Here is a 19,054-nt window from a genome sequence, read left to right on the forward strand (position 1 = left end):
GGAGAGCAACTGAGGAGGGATCCCTCTCCCAGGACGGACAGACGTGCAATAGATGTCGTGTATACAGGATAAACAACATAGTACAAATACAACATTTGACAGAAATGATGTCCAGGAAAATGTCAAAAAGGCTTCCCGGTGTCCAGCAGGACCAGGGCAGCAGTATCTTGTAGCAGTATCTTAAATCCTAAACATTTAACATTGTCAAAACCCTTTGAAAAATAGACCCAGTACATGATTGTCATTCTCTTCTCTTGCATCAGGGACAATGTTTGGTTAAAAGCAAAGTAACTGTAAATCATTATATATATATACACTAAAATTAAAAAATGTAAATAAGACAAGAGTGAATCAAGAAATTCCTGTTATGTTAATGTTAAGTTAAAATGCTTCTAACTTTTATCTTATTGGAAATTTAATTTAATTTAATTATAAACCTGTGGCAGACAACATACTGTTCATAGTCTATCTTTGTCATCTCTATGTGTTTTTAGCTAGACTTAATTTATTGACCATAGGATGAACCAGTAAATAAAGCAGCAAAGAGTTAGTGGGGTCTTAGCATTTTTGTTAATTAACTGGTATAAACATAGTTGTTTTGGTGGAGCAGGATGTTATCATTTGTTATGGGGAGAAAAGTTTTAGACTTATGTTACATTCAAAGGGTGTATATGAGAAGTCTTATTTATGTCCTGTTTAATTATCACCTTTACTTTATTTCCGGATTCATTTATTTATTCATGCATTTATTTATATATTGATACCTATCATTTGTGTGTCCTCCTTACAGGCGCATATAACATGAGATGAGCGATAAATACAATGGTAATATTTACTTCGTTGTTTGTGAATACTGCACAAGTCAGCAAATCTGTCCACGGCATACGGGTTTTTATCAGTTGTCATGTGACCAACACTCAGCCATCTTGTGGAAAACGAAGAGAGAGAGAGAGAGCCACACAACTCGCATACAAACCTTGTGCTGTCAGAACAAGCAGAGGTAAGACAGCCAAAGTTTAATACACTAGCAGAGAAAAATCGTACATTTAGGTAAAGTGCCATGTCAGAGAGTCATATTGTGACGAGCTGGTGTGTTTGGGACTGTTGTTAAACCACCATGTTTACTTGGCCTTGCAGCACCGTGCTCCAGTGACTCTGTATGCGCGCCCGGACCGAGTGAAGTGCGGGACGGTTTGACGAGGAAATGTTGTTATGGATCCAGGCTGCTCGAAGGCCGCGTGTAGCTAGTTAGCATGCTAGTGTTAAGGATAGGGATTAACTCATGTGTCAAATCAGTGTTACATTTGTTATAAACGTTAGACTATGTGACAAGGCGTCTTCTCATCTGTTAAACTAAATTAGTGTCGATACATAATGTATATCTTCACGTATGACATGCATACATTAGCTACGTTTGGATATAACGCTTATAGCTAGCTAGTTGGCCAAATGCAGATAGCTAGCTAACGCGCTAGCATAACCAGCGAAAATACCCTGGTGTGGCACCAGCATGTAGCAAGTGGCACTTTAAGTATAACTCTGCTGCCATTTTTTAAATATAACAATAACTCTACGATCAACTTGTATCCCTTAGTAAATGTGTTGGCTAATGTCAATTACTAGTGTCATGTGTTTAACTCAATTATCCATGTTGGCTTTTTATTTGACTGGTTAGCTTGCTACGTTAGCTAACGTTAATGTTGGTAACCGAGGATTTCCACTTAACCTTCCCGAGTGACCATCACGGCTCTAGACAACTTTAAAATCATCACTTACGTTAGCTTCAAGCTACAACAGCAGGGCGGGTCGGAATGACTAACGTCAGGTAGATGTGAGTTAGATTTGCGTTAAAGTTACACGGTGTACTTAAACGTTTTAAGTTAACAATCCAGACGACTATGAAAGAACATATGAAAGAACATAGTGGACCGTCATTGTTTTCTAATGCCGTTCCCCATCATAAAAAAATAAAAGTCAGAAGTAAACTTATAAAAGTTCTGTTTTGAACACCTTGTCCAGTTGACGAGTTTTGGCTCTTAAATCATTTCAAACAAGACACAACATGATGTAAACGATTAGTTTTTACTGTATGTTAACAATGGTAAATGTGCGAAGTGTGCAGGAGAATTGCCACAAATGTCGCTGACTTAAGTTGTCTTTATTGCTTTAACTACCAAGTTACACGTGGCTTATCCTGATTTCCATATGGTCAGTGGTACTGTGTTTCTACTGTCGCCGTTTGTGCCCGATATTTGAAGCAGTCTCGCTATGTAATAAATCATTGCTTTCAAGCCTAAGTGTTCAAGGAAAGTCTTGGCAGTGGGTATACATGTAAACAAACTGCTAATCTTGTTGGCAAAAACAATGATTATTTCTCTGAAGTTTATTAGCCAAAGGCAACCTCCGTTGTCAGTTACAGGTGTCTGACGATCCCTCTTTGCAGAGGGAGACTTCCTAAAATAGCTTTAGCAGATTGAAATTGTACCCTGCTTGTGTGCTGGTTGGATGGGCTATATATCCTAAGGAGTTATAATAGATTAAAGCTGGTGATACAAACTTAAGTATTTTTCCAAATTATGTTGACCGTATGCTATGATAAATTAATTGTGAAATAAAACATTTACTTAAAATGGTATGGTAAAACAATGTAGGTTAGGTAATAACATCTGTGTAGATATGAAATGATTGCAAATATCTTTGTGATAGTAAAATTATTAAATTTTTGTTGTCCTGATTTTAAGATATTGTAATTTATTATTAATGTGCTCAACCCGGGAGCAAGACGGCACTGTAGTTAAATTGACAATAGCCAAATCTAGTTTTCCCAGGGAATTTTTGAAGAGGTAATACAGCTAACTGTAGGGATGGGTATCGTTTGGGTTTCAAAGATTCCCATTCTGCTTATTGGTTTTGGTTCTTCGTTTCGATTCTTTGAGGTGGTCAAAAGAGGTCATATCCTTATTTGGCAGAAAAATGTGTTTATGAAGACCTTTACACAAATGTATATTCACTCTATAGATTGTGGAACCTGTAAATTAAATCCATACAATTGAATTTGATGTTTAATTAAATAAGATGATTCTATAATAATTATTTTCTTCATTCACAATTTAGTTCCGATTGGTGCATTTTGAGATGCTACAATTTACCCTGATCTCCCCTACTATAACACTGAAACTTTCCTAAGTGACACAGACATACAAACAAAACATTTGACAGCGTTGAGAATAATGACTGGTGTTATACAAGTAGCAGAGTCGTTGTGGAGCGAGCGAGTGAGAACCTGCGGTCTATGGCGCATGGTCTCCTGTGCTCGCAACTCTTACTAATCTTCCTATAGTGCAGAGACGAAACAAAATGCATTGCTTTGAGGAGAGTCATCCAGTTGAAAGAGAGCGCCTATGCGCGTGTTTCGGAACTGATGAATAGAACCGTAATTCTCTTTTTCTTTTGGGTACCTGGCATTTTGGATTTGGTTCCCCAACCCGAGCTAACTGCTGCAGCAATAGCATATGAACACAACTAAAATCACAGACCACTAAACGTTTCGGTGAAATTTGTGGGAGAAACTACCACACACTAGTGATGTGTACTTTTACTTTGCATTTGTTTTTCAACAATAGTACTACTATACCATAACAGTATATATTGAGTGATACTAATGCTTTTCTTCCTTTTCCATATTTGTAGAACTTTGAGGAAGAATGGCCGAAACCCAGACACTTAACTTTGGACCAGAATGGTAAATGAACTGCCATGATTATACAAATTTATTGAAACTGATTTTCTTTTACGGCCCCATGCAGCTTTTCTATACATGTTCAGACATGTCACGTGCCACCTCAGCTTTTTAAGTGTTTTCTCCCCTTCCTCTGTCCCTTCTGCTTTTTCTATCCTTTCTCTCTCTGCAGGCTCCGTGCCTTGTCTGGAGGTGGTAGCAGCGGTGCTGGTGGAGGAGGCGGCTGCGGTATTGCCTCTCCACCCCTCTCACCTGCATTGCCAAAGTATAAACTTGCAGACTATCGCTATGGAAGAGAAGAAATGTTAGCACTTTATGTAAAGGATAACAAGGTTGGTAGTCCTATAGCTTCTCAATTTTAGCTATTGCATACAAATTATCTTCCTGCCGAGATTAGATTTACATCCTCCTTGATTTAATGTGTTATAACACATTCTTTTAAACCCTTATGCATCTTGACGGCAAAGCCTGTGATTGTTTATTTATCTCTGCCAGATCCCCATAGACCTACACGACAAAGAGTTCCTGCCCATATTGCAAGAGGAGCCCTTGCCGCCTTTGGCACTCGTGTCTTTTACAGAGGAGGAACAGGTAGGAGTACTTCTATCAGGTCTTTATCTTGATGAGAGATGGTAAGATCAGAAACAGTTTCTGAGTTATCACTCAGACCAAAAATAAATGTCATAATGTCATCCGGCCTGTTGGCTTCTTGTAATTGCTGAGATTATACAGTACTTTTGGCAATTTGGCTACCAAATACAGACCAGGTGCAAAGAAGAGAGCTGAGAGCTTGTCTTTTCTCCCTCTTCCTCCCCTCCCCCGTTTGTGTTTGCAGAGAAATTTTTCCATGTCTGTAAACAGTGCAGCTGTACTTCGGCTGACAGGGCGAGGAGGCGGTCCGATAGTAGGGGCACCAAGAGGCCGAAGTACCTCAAGGGGTAGAGGTAAGAATTTAACTAAGATTATACATGGATCGAGTGTTCTGTTTCCTTTCTCATTTCAGGATAAGTAGCTACAGGTGGAAGCACTATGGTGGAATTTTTTTAAATGAGCCTTTAAAAAAGCTATTTAGCTATTCTGTCTATGTAGTTTCAGAAGTCGCATCAACTGCCTATAGTTAGATGCCTTTGAAGAATCCCACCAACTGGGACAAGGAGTGTAATATTAGCACTCTGTAGGTATTGTGCCTACTCAGCACCCTCTTCTGCAGCTGCTTGAACTATTGATGTCTCAAACATGGAGAAACCTGTTTGAAATCAGACTGTTGGTAGCACACGCACACTCAGACGCTGATATACATCCTCCAACGAGTTAAAGCTGCATTCTGTATTTTACAGTTGTGTTTAGACTGCTTAAGTTACAGGTGAATAGCCCTTAGTGTTAAGAGAAGTTTAGTAAATAGGTGCACTGTTATCGGGTGGCCCATGTGTTTACTGCCACAGAAAATAAATGAATCTCTTTATGAATCTCTACTGACCAACTCTCAGCTCATCATAATGTTGCAAGTCATTGGCCACGCCTTTTACCAATTTATAATGTGCATGTTACCCATTTTAAATTCACTATATCTTCACCACTTAAGGTCATGTTCTCTGTACTGTTGGCACTGATGGGACATATTACTTAATAACCACAAGAGCTGGTATATTGTACATCCTTGGATGAAAAAGGAAAGGGAAAGTACAGCATCATGATTCAGCAGAGTTTGTGCAATTGTTGATGTTAGTTTAGTGTCTGTGTGTCTCTGTCTGTCTGTCTGTCTGTCTGTCTCTGTTCCTGATCCTCCTTCCAATTGGTGGTGGAAAATCCAAAAAATGGTCTTTGGATCACAATGTTAAATATCCCACCAAAATCTAATTCATGCTTAACAGTTGCACATAGTCAATAGCATTTGACCTCTTCAGCTCATGTTAGGTCACGTCAACCTGTGGTTGTTTTCAGGCCGGGGAAGAGGAGATGGAGGGTTTTACCAAAGAAGTTTTGATGATGTGGAAGGTTTTGGTCGTGGAGTGAGGGAGATGCATCGCTCCCAAAGCTGGGAAGAAAGGTATTAAAATGCCCATTTGTGGTGTCAAGTTTTGTTATAGAAATCTGCCCTTGTTTTGACCATGTAAAGAAGTTCATTCAATATGATTTATTTGTTCTCATCAGGGGAGAAAGAAGGTTTGAAAAGCCAGGTCGAAAAGACCCAGGTTGGTGTTAAATTCTGTTGTCCCAAATAATCAATAATTGATGTATTCATTGGCAAATGCACTGGCTTATCTACTTGTTGCTCTCTGTCACCTCAGTAGAAGTTGCTCCAGGACATTTCCCGATGAATCACAGTAAGTGTGCCTTTGCAGTTTAATAATTGCCCTGTGAGTTCAGATTTCTTTAGGTGTGAATGACACAAATTACATTTTTTTTTTTATAATATGATAATCTATCTTTAAATGTAAACTAACAATATAATGTTGACGGATTCACATTTTAACTATCCCCAACCCACTAGTCGCTGTAGTTCGAAGCAACTATGAGGATGGTGTGACGGGCCTACCGAGGAAGCATGACTTCACGCGTTCAGAGAGTGAGAACTGGCGTTCTGCTCAGAATGGTGAGGATGACGAGGGGGGCTGCCGTCCGGCCGCGTCTCATTGGGACAGTGACCGGTGGTGCCCCCCGAGCCCAGGTGGGGCGTAGCACTGACCATATGACCATTACGTTTATTATTTAAAACTGTGTACTACAGTGTTTGTTGTATGGCTCGTTTCAGTTTAAGGTACATTTGTGTACAGCCTGTAAACTGTTGTATGGGCTGTTATTTTCATTGCAGCACACAGGAAAATATATGTATTTCCATATAAACTACTTGAATTAAGGGGTATGCTCCACCTCCACTTTTTCTTTCTGTATAGTGGCAGGTTTGTCCGCTTGGCTATCAGAATAATATTACACATACCTGGTACTAATTAAGAGCACATGTTTAATGTAAGAGGGATAATTCAATGGTGGCCAAAATGTTTGCTGTCCATCTTGATGAAGCTAAGGTAGATAAGGAGATTAAAATTGGTTGAAAACGCTAACGTATTTTTGCCCCAGATGGGCCTCGGTCTGCAGGATGGCGGGAACACCCAGATCAGCGGCGCCGTTTCCCATTTGATGCAAGAGAAGATGAGCGTGGCTACAGGAGGCCACGATCAGGCAGCGGTAGCCTGGATGACGAGAGGGACAGCCTCCCAGAGTGGTGTCTGGAGGACGCAGAGGAGGAGGCGGGCACCTTCGACTCATCAGGGGCCTTTCTATCACTCAAGGTGAGAGGAGACCTGAGAAGAGTTTTGAATAAATCCATTAATTACTTTTTAATGAAGTATTGATTTGCCATTTATTTATATAAATGGCTCGCCTTCACAAGATAATATGGAGCAGATCATCCAATTGCTACAAAGGTTGTAGGTTTTATGGGACGATACTAGTGTCAGAGTTACTGTAATTGTGTTCTTTTTGCGTATTCAGAAAGCCTCCAAGGAACCAATCCTGGAGGAGGGAGAGCTAGACTTCAAACCCTTGGAAGAGTGTGAAGAGGGCCTGGAGGAGGACGACTGTCAGCTCAGAGAGACCAAAGAAATGAAAACAGAGGCCGAACGAAAAGGTCAGATATGGTGTTTTCCATACACATGCTTTGACTCTGCAAATCAGCCCAGTATGGCAGGGATTTACATTTCCATTACAACAGGGCTACCTGCTCCAAGGTGTGTCTAAACTCATTCATGGCTGTGACTAGTCAAAGGAGTGGCTGTAAAATGATGGATAAACACAATTAATTTTCTATATATTCTTCACAATTATAGTCCCCCATTACTCTTCCTCCTTGCAGTATTAGTAGTCTTGTTTTTGTTGACGAATAGCCGCTAACAAAGCTCTGCTAATTCGATGACTCATTTAATTTCCTATGAATTCTTCACAATAACATTCCCCAGTTATTTTTGTTATTTAAAGGCTTTTATTATGACGCTGCAAATCAGAAAATGCTGGCTTTTTCCTCAGTAGAAACTTTACACGACTCCTAATACAGCTGAAAGCAAAGGTGAATTGGTAAAATATAGCGGATAAACCGAATGTGTAAGCAGGAGAGAAACGACATTTCTAGCAACACTGTTACAGTTAGAAACTACAAAAGTACTGAGAGCTGAACAAGCAGACTTTTAAAAATGTCTCTCTGACGGACACTGATTTCTGAACCTGTTGGTCTTTTGACAAAATTGGTAAGCTGCAACTTGCAGCATGAGAATTTCCTCTGGTGTTACTTTTGACACATTTACCTATTCAAAAGAAACTATATGATATGTACAAGTTCTAGTCATTTGTAAATGGGATGCTGGCACAGTTAGCAATCTGCGTGTAAGCAGTACTCTCAAATTATTTTTGTTAAACGGGCCACTGGGTCTCACAGCTGAATGGTATTCTCTTAGTGGACAATTTCTTTCGGTTGCTTTGACACCAAAATTTGGCCCAAATGATCTTTTAGAAAACGGTACAGTAACATCTCAATTACTACTGAAATAAGATTTGAAAGCCACACGGCATTAAACAAATCTTTTTTTGACAGGTAAAGGTTTTTGTTAAGGACACACTAATCTTGCCTCAATCTAGCTCTCTAAAAAACACTGACGCGATTTACTATTTTATTGGGCTTTATTTTATTACAGGATGAAGTTGCCAAGGAGGAATAAAAAAAAAAATGGGTTTTGTTTTTACAATGGGTTTTTTTCAAAGGTGCTCCCAGGTCCACAATCGTGCAGCATATGTTTAAAAAATACTTTATTTTAATTAAAATGTTAGAACCAGAACGTGATCGATTGCTCGGCAGATGGTGGCTTCTTTGTCTTTTTTACTTGAGGCTCATAGTTGGTTATGATCCCATCTCATAACTTTTTTTCTCATTTATTTTTTTTAGAGTTTTCGAGAGCATCAGAGGAGGCTTTACCTGATGAAGCCCCCCCGGTTTCGGAGCCCCAGGCTTCTGCCCAGTCTCTGTCCCTAATCCAGCCCAACAGAACCGAAGAGGCTGAGAGGCCGACTGAACGACAGCCACCCATGGAGCTCCCACCAGAGCCCTGCAAAGTCCCCCTGCACGTCCCCATGTCTAACACCATGCTTGAGTCTCTACCCATGAACCACATTTCTACCACCCTTGCAGGTGAAATTTGAGTCTTAATTTTCACTTTAAATAAGACTTTCTTTGCCAGTTGGTTCCACCTACCAGGAAACCTCCTAACATCCCTTTTTCCCCTCATGCTGTTCTTTGCAGAAGTATCTGCACCATCACCCAGCGTCCAGCTACCGAAAAAGCACATGGCGGTTCCTGTGGCGATGAACAATTGTTTGTCCTTTTCTTCGAGTATAATGGCACCTATTGGAAGGCCCACCGCTGTGCCACACGACACAGATGAAGATGAAAGACTGAAACACTTTGAGCAGGTAAGTTAGTAGAATTTTGAACATGAAAATCTTTCATGAGACGGTCGGGCTGCCCTCTAACAGTCATAAGATTATCTTAATATAAAATTACATTTCTGTGCTATAAAACCCCAGCAGCCAGCAGCCCTGTTCCGTTTGGTCTTATTGGTTTTAAACGGGGTTATGAGTAATATGATATCTATCTGAAATTCTTTCTCTGTGTCTTTGCTCCGACGCTTTACCAGGAGGCAGAAAAGATGGTAGCATACTTACAGGTGGATGATGACAGACTTACAGCAAAGACTTCAGAGAAGCCCAAACCTGCAGGCCTGCCGCTCACCCACGAGGCTGCTCTCAAGTGGTTCTACAAAGACCCCCAAGGGGAGATGCAGGGTGAGTGATTGGAAAAGGTTTCATCTGCTCAAAATGACTAAAATACTGTACACAATATTTTCAAATCTGCTCTAGTATCGCCCCTGAATCTTCTCTGCTCTCTCAGGTCCATTCAGTAACCCAGAGATGACTGAGTGGTTCCAGGCTGGTTACTTCACAATGTCTCTCTTAGTCAAAAGAGGGTGTGATGAAGTATTTCAAGCACTTGGAGAGATCATAAAGATATGGGGGAGAGTACCGTTCACTCCAGGCCCTGCACCACCTCCTCTACTGGTATGTGTTTGCCAAATGTGGCCCGTTTAATTCTTTCCAACGGTTTGCTTTGTTATCAGCACTAGTTGCAAGTACTAACGTTGACCTGCAGGTGGTGTGATGGTCCACTTTTTTTTACGAGTAAAATGTGTTAGAGCAGGGGTGTCAAACTCAATCACAGAGATGGCTAAAATTAAAAACTGGGAGAATGTCGAGGCCCAAACAGGGTCATTGAACAGGATGGATATATTGGATAATATTCATATTCAATATTATTGTGGGCCAGATATAATTGTACGGCCTTGAGTTTGACATGTCTGTGTTCGAGGAATCCCTCATGTATTTAATAATTGTTTTAAGACCTTTTTTCTCTTTGAGTTTGATTTTATTTTATTTTGCAAAAAATGCATCTGTCTTTCCAACCCACATACACAATGTTTGCCCCACCCATAGTATTATAATATAAGCAGTTTGATCTTTGTCTCCTTTTTCCTTTTAATGATAGTGGCAGCTAAAGTTACACTTCAATTGAAATTAAATTTGCCGTTCTGTCACTTTACATGTAAAAATGTCTCCAGCCATTTTATACACACATCATTTAAATATTAAGTTGTTTGTTTGTTTTTTACATTGATATGGTGACTGTGAATATGTTGTTTTTTGGTGACTAACTGACTTTGATTTCAAGTGAGAACTAAAGAAATGTTAACTGATTTGGTCTATATCAAGTACAAATGGGAAAAAATCCATTGAATAAGTAATGTCCTCCCTTGAAGTTGATATTTGGTAGATGCACCTTTTTAGTGTCAATTGCAGCATTGGTCGAAGGAAAGGTCTGTATTAGCTTTTGAACAACTGAATGCTGCAGCTCTGTCAAAGAGACTGAGTGAACAGCAGTTTTAAGGTCTAAACTCGTTTGCTTGTTTGTTTCTATGATTTATTCCGACTGTCTTCTTATGTAATGCAGGGGGATGGTGATCAAGAGAGGTTGAAGAGGCAGCAAGAGCTCACTGCTCTCAACCTTTACCAGTTACAGCAGCTCCAATATCAATACCTCCTCAGGTACACCACGCTCAGATCTGACACTTTTTTTGGTTTGCCGTTGCAGCATGTCATGTATCATGATGGAAATATGCAAATGCACACGTTTATAAACTGCCTCACTTCCTGGGCTTAATACAGGAATAGACTTGATCTATGCCTCACGCATCAAAATGCAAATAAAGTAGTAAAGAATATACTTCATAACATTCAATCACATGACTGCATATATAATATAAACATCTAACATGTAGTGTGCATAATTCATGCACTGATATTCTCTTTTTTGCTGTTTGTCTAATTTTTACCATCTATTTGTTTTCCACCGGTCAGGCAGCAGTATGCTCAGGCCCTGGCCCAGCAGAAAGCGGCAGCTCTTAGCTCAGCTCCTCTTCAACAGCAGCAGCAACTCCAACAGCAGATCAACCTGCTTCTACAGCAATACCAGGCTCTGAAGCTAAGGTTAATACCCTACCTCTAAATACATCTGTACTTTATAAATCTTACCTTGCATTCACATGAAGAGAGTATTGCATGTATTAATAGGGCTTGAGCGACTCATCGACATAATCGATTATGAAAATTTGGATATTTGCACAACGTGCGTACGTGGTCCGCAGGAAGTGTTGCTGTGCTCGGTCAAAGCATGGATTCCCCTAGAGAACAAGCTGGAGCTAAATGAAACCTGTTGCTGTATTTTAGACATAAACTCAACAAATTGCTTATCACAGCAGTACAACTGTTATGCTCACTAAACACTTCCAAAAGCAAAAGCCTTCCAGAGCACTTTGTTGAGATGGCTGTGGCAGCAAGACGACACCGTGTCCCGTTTACTGCAAGTGATCATCCAAACTGCTTTTTACTGCAGCGAGGAAAAAGCATGCACATCATAACTATATAAGTCAAGTACTTAAGTAAAAATACTGATTCTCCATTTTAGGGAAAGGGTTTATATGACATACTGTGACTAAATTAATCTGTGACAAGTTTTTGATATTTATTTCAGTAAATTCATTTTTTTATTAATTGGTTAAAGAATAAATAATCTTTAGATGAATTAGACTTATCGTTAGGTTCAGCTTTATTTATTAATATGTGTATTTTCTTATGTTTTTTTTGTAGAGCGTCTGAGAACCTCCTACCTCCTGTTACCCGGTCCCTGTCTGTACCAGGATACTGGTTCTGTGTGGGAAATGCAGAACGCGTCCTCTCAGGCTTCCTGCACACCAAAAGTTCAAAAAGCTGTTAAAAAAGCTGTTCCAAACAGTGAGTCTCTACCATAAATATTCTGCTGTGTTTCTTTTTGACTCACATTAGAGAAAAAGTCTATATCATGTTACAGCATCATGATCTTATTATAACGCATCATGTTATATCACTCAACAGCGTGGGATGGCAGCAGCGTGTGGGATTTACCTATAGACTCCGTCGCACAGGCTCCAACCATCGAGCAGATGCAACAGTTGGAGAAGTCAAAGTCTGCAAAGGTAAACAGTATTTCTGTTCAGTTTTGTTGTCCGTGTGAAATTGGTTCTATAAAAACCGCAATACAGCATCTTATGTCTGACTGTTTTCAAAGGCTGTAGATGTAGTTTATTGCTTCTTGATTTGTAAGATGAAATTGATCGTGTTAAAATAGTCAAATCTTAAAATCAAGACTGTGAATTTTCACTTTTAAGATATGGGATTAGTCCGAAATATACTGTAATCTCACATCTCTGCAGATGATATCATGAGCATGGTTTTATTTTCCTATCCAACAGTTGGAGTTGGAAAGACGTGAAGCAGAAATGAGAGCCAAAAGGGAGGAAGATGATAGGAAACGACTGGAGGAGGCCCTGAGGGCTCGACAAGAGGAGGAACGCAAGCGCTTGGAAGAAGAGGAGCTGGCACGGCAAAAACAGGTCCAGCATTCAAACAATATCAAACACTTAAAGCCTTTTGAGCTGTTTCATTATGAGCCACGTTTCTTTGGCGTTGAGGCTGACAGTGTTGTAAATCTTTAGGAGGAGGCATTAAGGTGGCAGCGAGAGCAAGATGAAGTACAGCGCAGACAAAAAGAGGAAGAGGAAAGAATGGCACAAGAGGAAGCTCTCCGTAGATTAGAGGAGAGGCGGAGGGAAGAGGAGGAGAGAAAGAAGAGGGAGGAGTTCCTTCGCAAACAGGTAAGCTAACAAAAATATGTTGCATACTTCCTACCTCCTTTCTGGATTAGTGAAATGTCTCCCTAAATTGCAGTGTTTTTTACCTCAACAGGAAGACGAGCGCAGAAAGCAGGAGGAACTTGAAGCATTGAGGAGGCGTGAGGAGGAGAAGCGAGCGGAGGAAGAGGCAGCGGCTGCTGCGGTGGCAGCTGCTCTAGCCCAACAACAACTGGAGGAGCAGAAGAGGAGAGAGCAGGATGCCCAAAGACAGCAGGAGCTTCAGAGACAGCGGCAGCAGCAACAAGAGGCCCTCAGGAGACTTCAACAACAGCAGCAGCAGCAGCAGCAGCTTTCACAAATGAAGGTAAGGGCACGGAGGATTAGTCAGCAAAAATAGACTGTACAAAATAAATGTAGTTTATAAAACACCTTGTCCTGCTCTGCAGCTTCCGTCCTCTTCAAAATGGGGCCAGCAGTCAGTCAACTCTATAAACCAGACTCAGAGCGCCCTGTCACTGGCTGAGATCCAGAAACTGGAAGAGGAGAGAGAACGACAGACGCGCGAGGAGGTAAAGACGGCGAGCAGCCTGCTTGTGTTTGGTGGCTCTATCACCAGCAATGTATAATTATTTTTCGACTCACCAAATGTCATTTTTATGCACACTACTAACTCGTGTCTTCCTTTTCCCTCCTCACCTCCAAAGCAACGACGTCAGCAACAAGAGCTGATGAAGCTACAGCAGCAGCAGGCCTTGCAACTGGCTCAGCAGCCCCAGGCCAAGATGTCTAGTTGGGGTAGTTTGGCCAAACAGCCAGCTGCTACCAAATCTTTGCTGGAGATTCAAAGAGAAGAAGCCCAGCAGATGAAGCAGCAGAAGGAGCAGCCTCAACAGCAGCAACAACAGCCGCAGCAGCAGCAGCAACAACCACAACAACAACCGCAGCAGCAGCAGCAGCAGCAACCACCGCAGCAGCAGCAGCCACACCCCATTGTCCCCCAACAGACCCGCGCTCAAAACAGAACTGTATGTCCCCGATATGATACCCTGTCTTATTGGCTAAAAGAGGACATTAGAAATTTAAATGTCCAAAATATTACTTAAATGCAGTTTACATTTCATTTGGCCCAGTTACTCTGAGCAGTTTATACAGTTTAGGAATAGCTGCTTGAGGATATGACTGAATAGTTGTGTCGCTATGTTTTCCTGGCTTCAAACCTTTCCACTTCCACGCTGAAATAATTAATAGATCAATTGATATGCTTTTTGAGTATTAAACTGATGGGACAACCTTGGGTTTTAAGCAATTGTGACGGGCATTTTTATAAACCAAACAACTGAAAGTAATAATAAAATGTATTGTGGCCTAGAAAGGAGCGTTGTGTCTAACATTATCTTGCTCTTGTCACAGACGTCGTCTCTGAGTAGCTCAGTGTGGGGGTCTATGAACACGAGCACCTGCACTAACTGGGGCTCAGACTCCAGCAGTATCTGGGGTGACACCAACAACTCTAACATGGGCTTCTGGGATGAAGCTGTGAAAGAGGCTGTCCAGCAACCTCCTCCAACCAAGAAAAGCAGCACGCAGAAGAACAATAAAGGAAATGCCAACCTCAGGTATTTATTAAGAATGCCAAAATAGAAAAAACCCTGTCTTAGTCACAACTTCCTGATGAGAAGCATGACTTACCATATGAAGGATATGAGTAATACACAGATCTTAACGACTTTTTTTTGTCTTTGTCCTCGATTTTTATGTACATGTAAAGTAACTCCGGGAGTGGGCGGGTCAATAAGAAAGTAGAAGAGGAGGAGAAGCTGCTAAAGTTGTTTCAAGGGGTCAATAAGAGCCAGCAGGACGGCTTCATGCAATGGTGTGAGCAAACCCTGCACACCCTCAACACGGCCAACAATCTGGATGGTAAGACTTTTTGTTCTTTGCAAAGACACTCCACCTACGACTATTGATTAACTATTCTTGGAAGCCAAACTCACAAATATTCTCCATCTGTCTCCCTGCCAGTTCCAACGTTTGCGTCCTTCCTGAAAGAAGTGGACTCTCCATATGAAGTGCACGACTATGTCCGGGCCTATCTGGGGGACACTCCCGAGGCCAAGGACTTTGCCAAGCAGTTCCTGGAACGTCGTGCCAAACAGAACGCTAATCAACAGAAACCAGCTCCGCAGAACCAACAGCAAGCCCTCAAGCAGCAGCAGCAGCAGCAGCAGCAGCAGCAGCAGGTGAGCAAGACTGAAATGATACCAGCGAGTTAAAGCCTCAGCATATGAGGTACCATGTGAGTCTTGTAATGTGATCAAAAAGAGAGACCTCTGTCCCTCTCTGTCCCCAAAAATAGATTGCGCTCTGGGGCATTTCTGCCTGGCATGATCAGAGCAAGTCATCTCTGACAGTCAATACCGTCATACTCTATGGCCACATCTGCTATTTACATTTCTGGTGTGACTCTCTCGCTTCACCCCTTTTGGATTGGCCCCAAAAGATGTTATTGGGACATCTTGGGATGAAGACCAAACATGTCCATGTGATTCTATTGCAAAACCGGTCTGGCTCTGTATCTTATACTTTGATACTGCTAACATGACAGATTTTTCTGGTCTGTCTCCCTTTTAACATTTCTAGGTGTTAAATCACTGATCATAACGACTGTATGGCAACATCTTAGGAATGTTTTTTGCGGTCTGAATATGCTTTACTCAACAGCTTTTGGATTCCCTTTATTATATCGCACTACATTTCGATGAAGCAATATATAAATCACACTTACTGTTATGACGGACTTTATCCATAATCACTTTTGAAGACAGCATTGTCTTCATCTTTAACATTCTGACTGTCTTGAGGCAGCTACTTTAACTCTCTTCAACCATCAACACTTCCTCTTTGCCTGGCACAAGTGGTACTTTGACTCATTGAAATTACATAATCGCCACACTGAGATAATTTATTCCAGCTGGAAAAGTTACTTTGTCATTTGTTGGCAAACTATCTTGCCATTAAAGAAGCATCAAACACCACTGCTTGTGACAATATCTGGTGCTAAGAACTTAAAATGCACTTCAATACATGTTTAAAGGAACAGAATGTTGCTGTGTATCTCAATCTGATACTATCAAATCAAATTTATTTGTATAGCCCAATATCACAAATTATACATTTGTCTCAGTGGGCTTTACAGACTGTACAGGATATGACACCCTCTGTCCTTAGACCCTCGCATCGCACAAGGAAAAACTTCCTAAAAGAAACCCCATAATTAAAGGGGGAAAAATGGAAGAAACCTCAGGGAGAGCAACTGAGGAGGGATCCCTCTCCCAGGACGGACAGACGTGCAATAGATGTCGTGTGTACAGGATAAACAACATAGTACAAATACAACATTTGACAGAAATATGTCGTGTTGAAAAAGAGAAAGTATGGATGAATTCTGGAAAATGTCAAAAAGGCTTCCCGGTGTCCAGCAGGACCAGGGCAGCAGGCGCAGCCACGATTCCTGATCCTGACGTAAACTTTATCAGTGGCAACCTGCCACATGAGAGACAGAAACTCCGGGGATGATACCCCGGATGATGAGTTAGTAACATACATTTACATAAATGCATACAGATAGAGAGGGAGAAGAAGGGAGAAGAAGAGAGGGGAGGGAGGGGAGGAGGGAGAGAAGGAAGGAAGCAGGGAGGTGTCCCCCGACAGTCTAAGCCTATAGCAGCATAACTATGGGCTGATCCAAGGCAAACCTGAGCCAGCCCTAACTATAAGCTTTATCAAAAAGGAAAGTCTTTAGCCTACTCTTAAATGTGGAGAGTGTGTCTGCCTCCCGAACACAAAGTGGAAGCTGGTTCCACTGGAGAGAGGAGCTTGGTAGCTGAAGGCTCTGGCTCCCATTGTATTCTTAGAGACTCTAGGAACTACAAGTAACCCTGCAGTCTGGGAGCGTAATGCCCTAGTTGGGTTATAAGGTACTATGAGATGTTTAAGATATGCTGGAGCCTGACCATTAATTGCTTTGTAGGTCAGGAGAAGGATTTTGAATTCTATTCTGTATTTTACCAGGAGCCAGTGCAGAGCAGCTAATACAGGAAAAATATGATCCCGATTCCTTGTTTATGTCAATACATGTGCCGCTGCATTTTGGATCAACTGAAGAGTCTTAACCGACTTTTTGGACAACCTGATAACAATGAGTTGCAGTAATCCAGCCTTGAAGTAACAAATGCATGGACTAGTTTTTCTGCATCATTTTGAGACAGGATGTGTCTTATTTTTGCAATGTTACGTAGATGAAAGAAGGCAGTCCTTGAGATTTGTTTTATGTGGGAGTTAAAAGACAGATCCTGATCAAAGATGATGCCAAGATTCCTTACGGTGGTGCTGGAGGCCAAGTTAATGCCATCCACAGCTTCTATGTCATTAGAAAATGCGTTTCAGAGGCGTTTATGGCCAAGTATAATAACTTCACTTTTGTCTGTGTTTAACATCAAAAAGTTGCTAGACATCCAAGTTTTTATGTCCGTAAGGCATGATTTGAAGTTTAGCCAATTGATTGGTTTCATCTGGTTTAATTGATAGATATAATTGGGTATCATCCGCATAACAATGAAAGTTTATAGAGTGGTTCCTTTTAATATTGCCCAAAGGAAGCATATGCGCTATGTTTTGTGATCAGGTTGCATGAAATTCTGAAACCAGTGTATCACGCTCCACATAACTTTGAATAATCATGAACCTAGCTCAGTCTTTGCTGTTTTGTGTGAGACATGAGTGGTTTTGGTATCCCCCTCTTCCACGGCGCATCATGATTGTCATGAAGATTTTCAACTGGTAGTGAAATCAAAATTGCCACAAATTGTCACAAAGTAACATATTGACTTTGCTGTCGTATTAAATCCACATTTCTCTCTTGCCCAGGATTCTGTATGGGGTGGATCTTCATCACTCTACCAGTCAAACCATACGAGTGCCCAGCAGCAGCGCTTTGAGACCGTCACCTCAGGGAAGAAGAAAAAGAAGCAGAAGATGGTCCGGGCAGATCCCAGCCTTCTAGGTAAGAGCAAACATAAATCTTCATTGACGTCACTGCTTTTTATCTCATCTGCTAATTCAATCTTTCTTTCCATTCTTCAGGTTTTTCTGTGAATGCGGCATCTGAGAGATTGAATATGGGAGAGATTGAGACTTTGGAGGACTTTTAAGGGACCACAGCCAAACAAACCCCACTGACTGTATCCGTTTTGAACAGCAGCTGTTTTACCCGAACCCCCTGCCACAGCCCTCCCCCCGACTGCTTCCACAACTTTCCCCTTTTATTTTCAGTTCCATATTTATCAGACAAACTGGTAATCCTCCATAAATTCCAAATTGTCAACAAACGGTGATCTCTGAGGCAGGGTGTGTTTTCCTTTTGCTTACGGACCTATAATCTGTTGAAAACCAGACTGGAGCAAACTGGCCAGTGAAACATCCCACAAGCCAAGAGAGCAATCGCCAAATGAACTTCTCGACTGTCTGTAGGAGCGATAATATCTGTTTAGGCTTCAGCTGCTTGGCCCCAAATCATGTCCTGAAATTCAGTGACTTCAAATTTCAAATTTGGCCTCCATTATATGGGATTTTAAGTGGATATATGGGTAGGGTGGTTGGGGTGTTATGGGAAAGGTTAGAGAGATTATATTCATTGTTTTGTTTTATTTATTGAAAGTTTACACTTTAATTCCCCCCCCTTCTCTTACCCCTTCCTGTTTTTCTGCTGGGTGTTCATGGATCATGAGGAGCCCAAGGATTCGTGGCCACTTATGTCCTGTTTTAAGGACATATCAAAAGTTCCAAGTAGTTATCTATTTCTTGTAAAATACTAGGCTGTTTAAAGAATAAACTTTCAATTCTGCATCTGTATTATAATATATGAAAATGATCTGCTGGAGTCATACTTTTTTTATTGCAGTATGAAATAATAAAACAGTCTTATGTGTTGGCTGTTCACACCTGTGTCTGAACTATTTAGAAGAACACGTGCAAAATCTGATTCACCCAG

At 41.2% G+C, this 19,054-nt stretch overlaps 1 protein-coding gene across 1 annotated transcript; it reads left to right on the plus strand.

Moving 5' to 3' along the window:
• Nucleotides 1-891: 891 nt before the first annotated feature.
• Nucleotides 892-19,002, plus strand: gigyf2 (GRB10 interacting GYF protein 2). Its single transcript, XM_029452722.1, is given in 30 exon segments — nt 892-1,000; nt 3,691-3,742; nt 3,912-4,071; nt 4,235-4,330; nt 4,575-4,683; nt 5,681-5,786; nt 5,891-5,931; nt 6,028-6,063; nt 6,231-6,332; nt 6,818-7,029; nt 7,232-7,367; nt 8,673-8,915; nt 9,027-9,196; nt 9,421-9,568; nt 9,675-9,841; nt 10,788-10,882; nt 11,195-11,323; nt 11,984-12,032; nt 12,034-12,127; nt 12,248-12,348; nt 12,625-12,765; nt 12,868-13,026; nt 13,118-13,369; nt 13,452-13,574; nt 13,710-14,030; nt 14,416-14,621; nt 14,774-14,925; nt 15,028-15,245; nt 17,932-18,067; nt 18,148-19,002. Coding segments are annotated over 29 exon segments (4,008 nt in total). The 5' UTR covers nt 892-1,000; nt 3,691-3,704; the 3' UTR covers nt 18,216-19,002.
• Nucleotides 19,003-19,054: the final 52 nt, after the last annotated feature.

The sequence above is a fragment of the Cottoperca gobio genome, chromosome 17 (assembly GCF_900634415.1).
Source record: "Cottoperca gobio chromosome 17, fCotGob3.1, whole genome shotgun sequence".
NCBI classification, from domain to species: domain Eukaryota; kingdom Metazoa; phylum Chordata; class Actinopteri; order Perciformes; family Bovichtidae; genus Cottoperca; species Cottoperca gobio.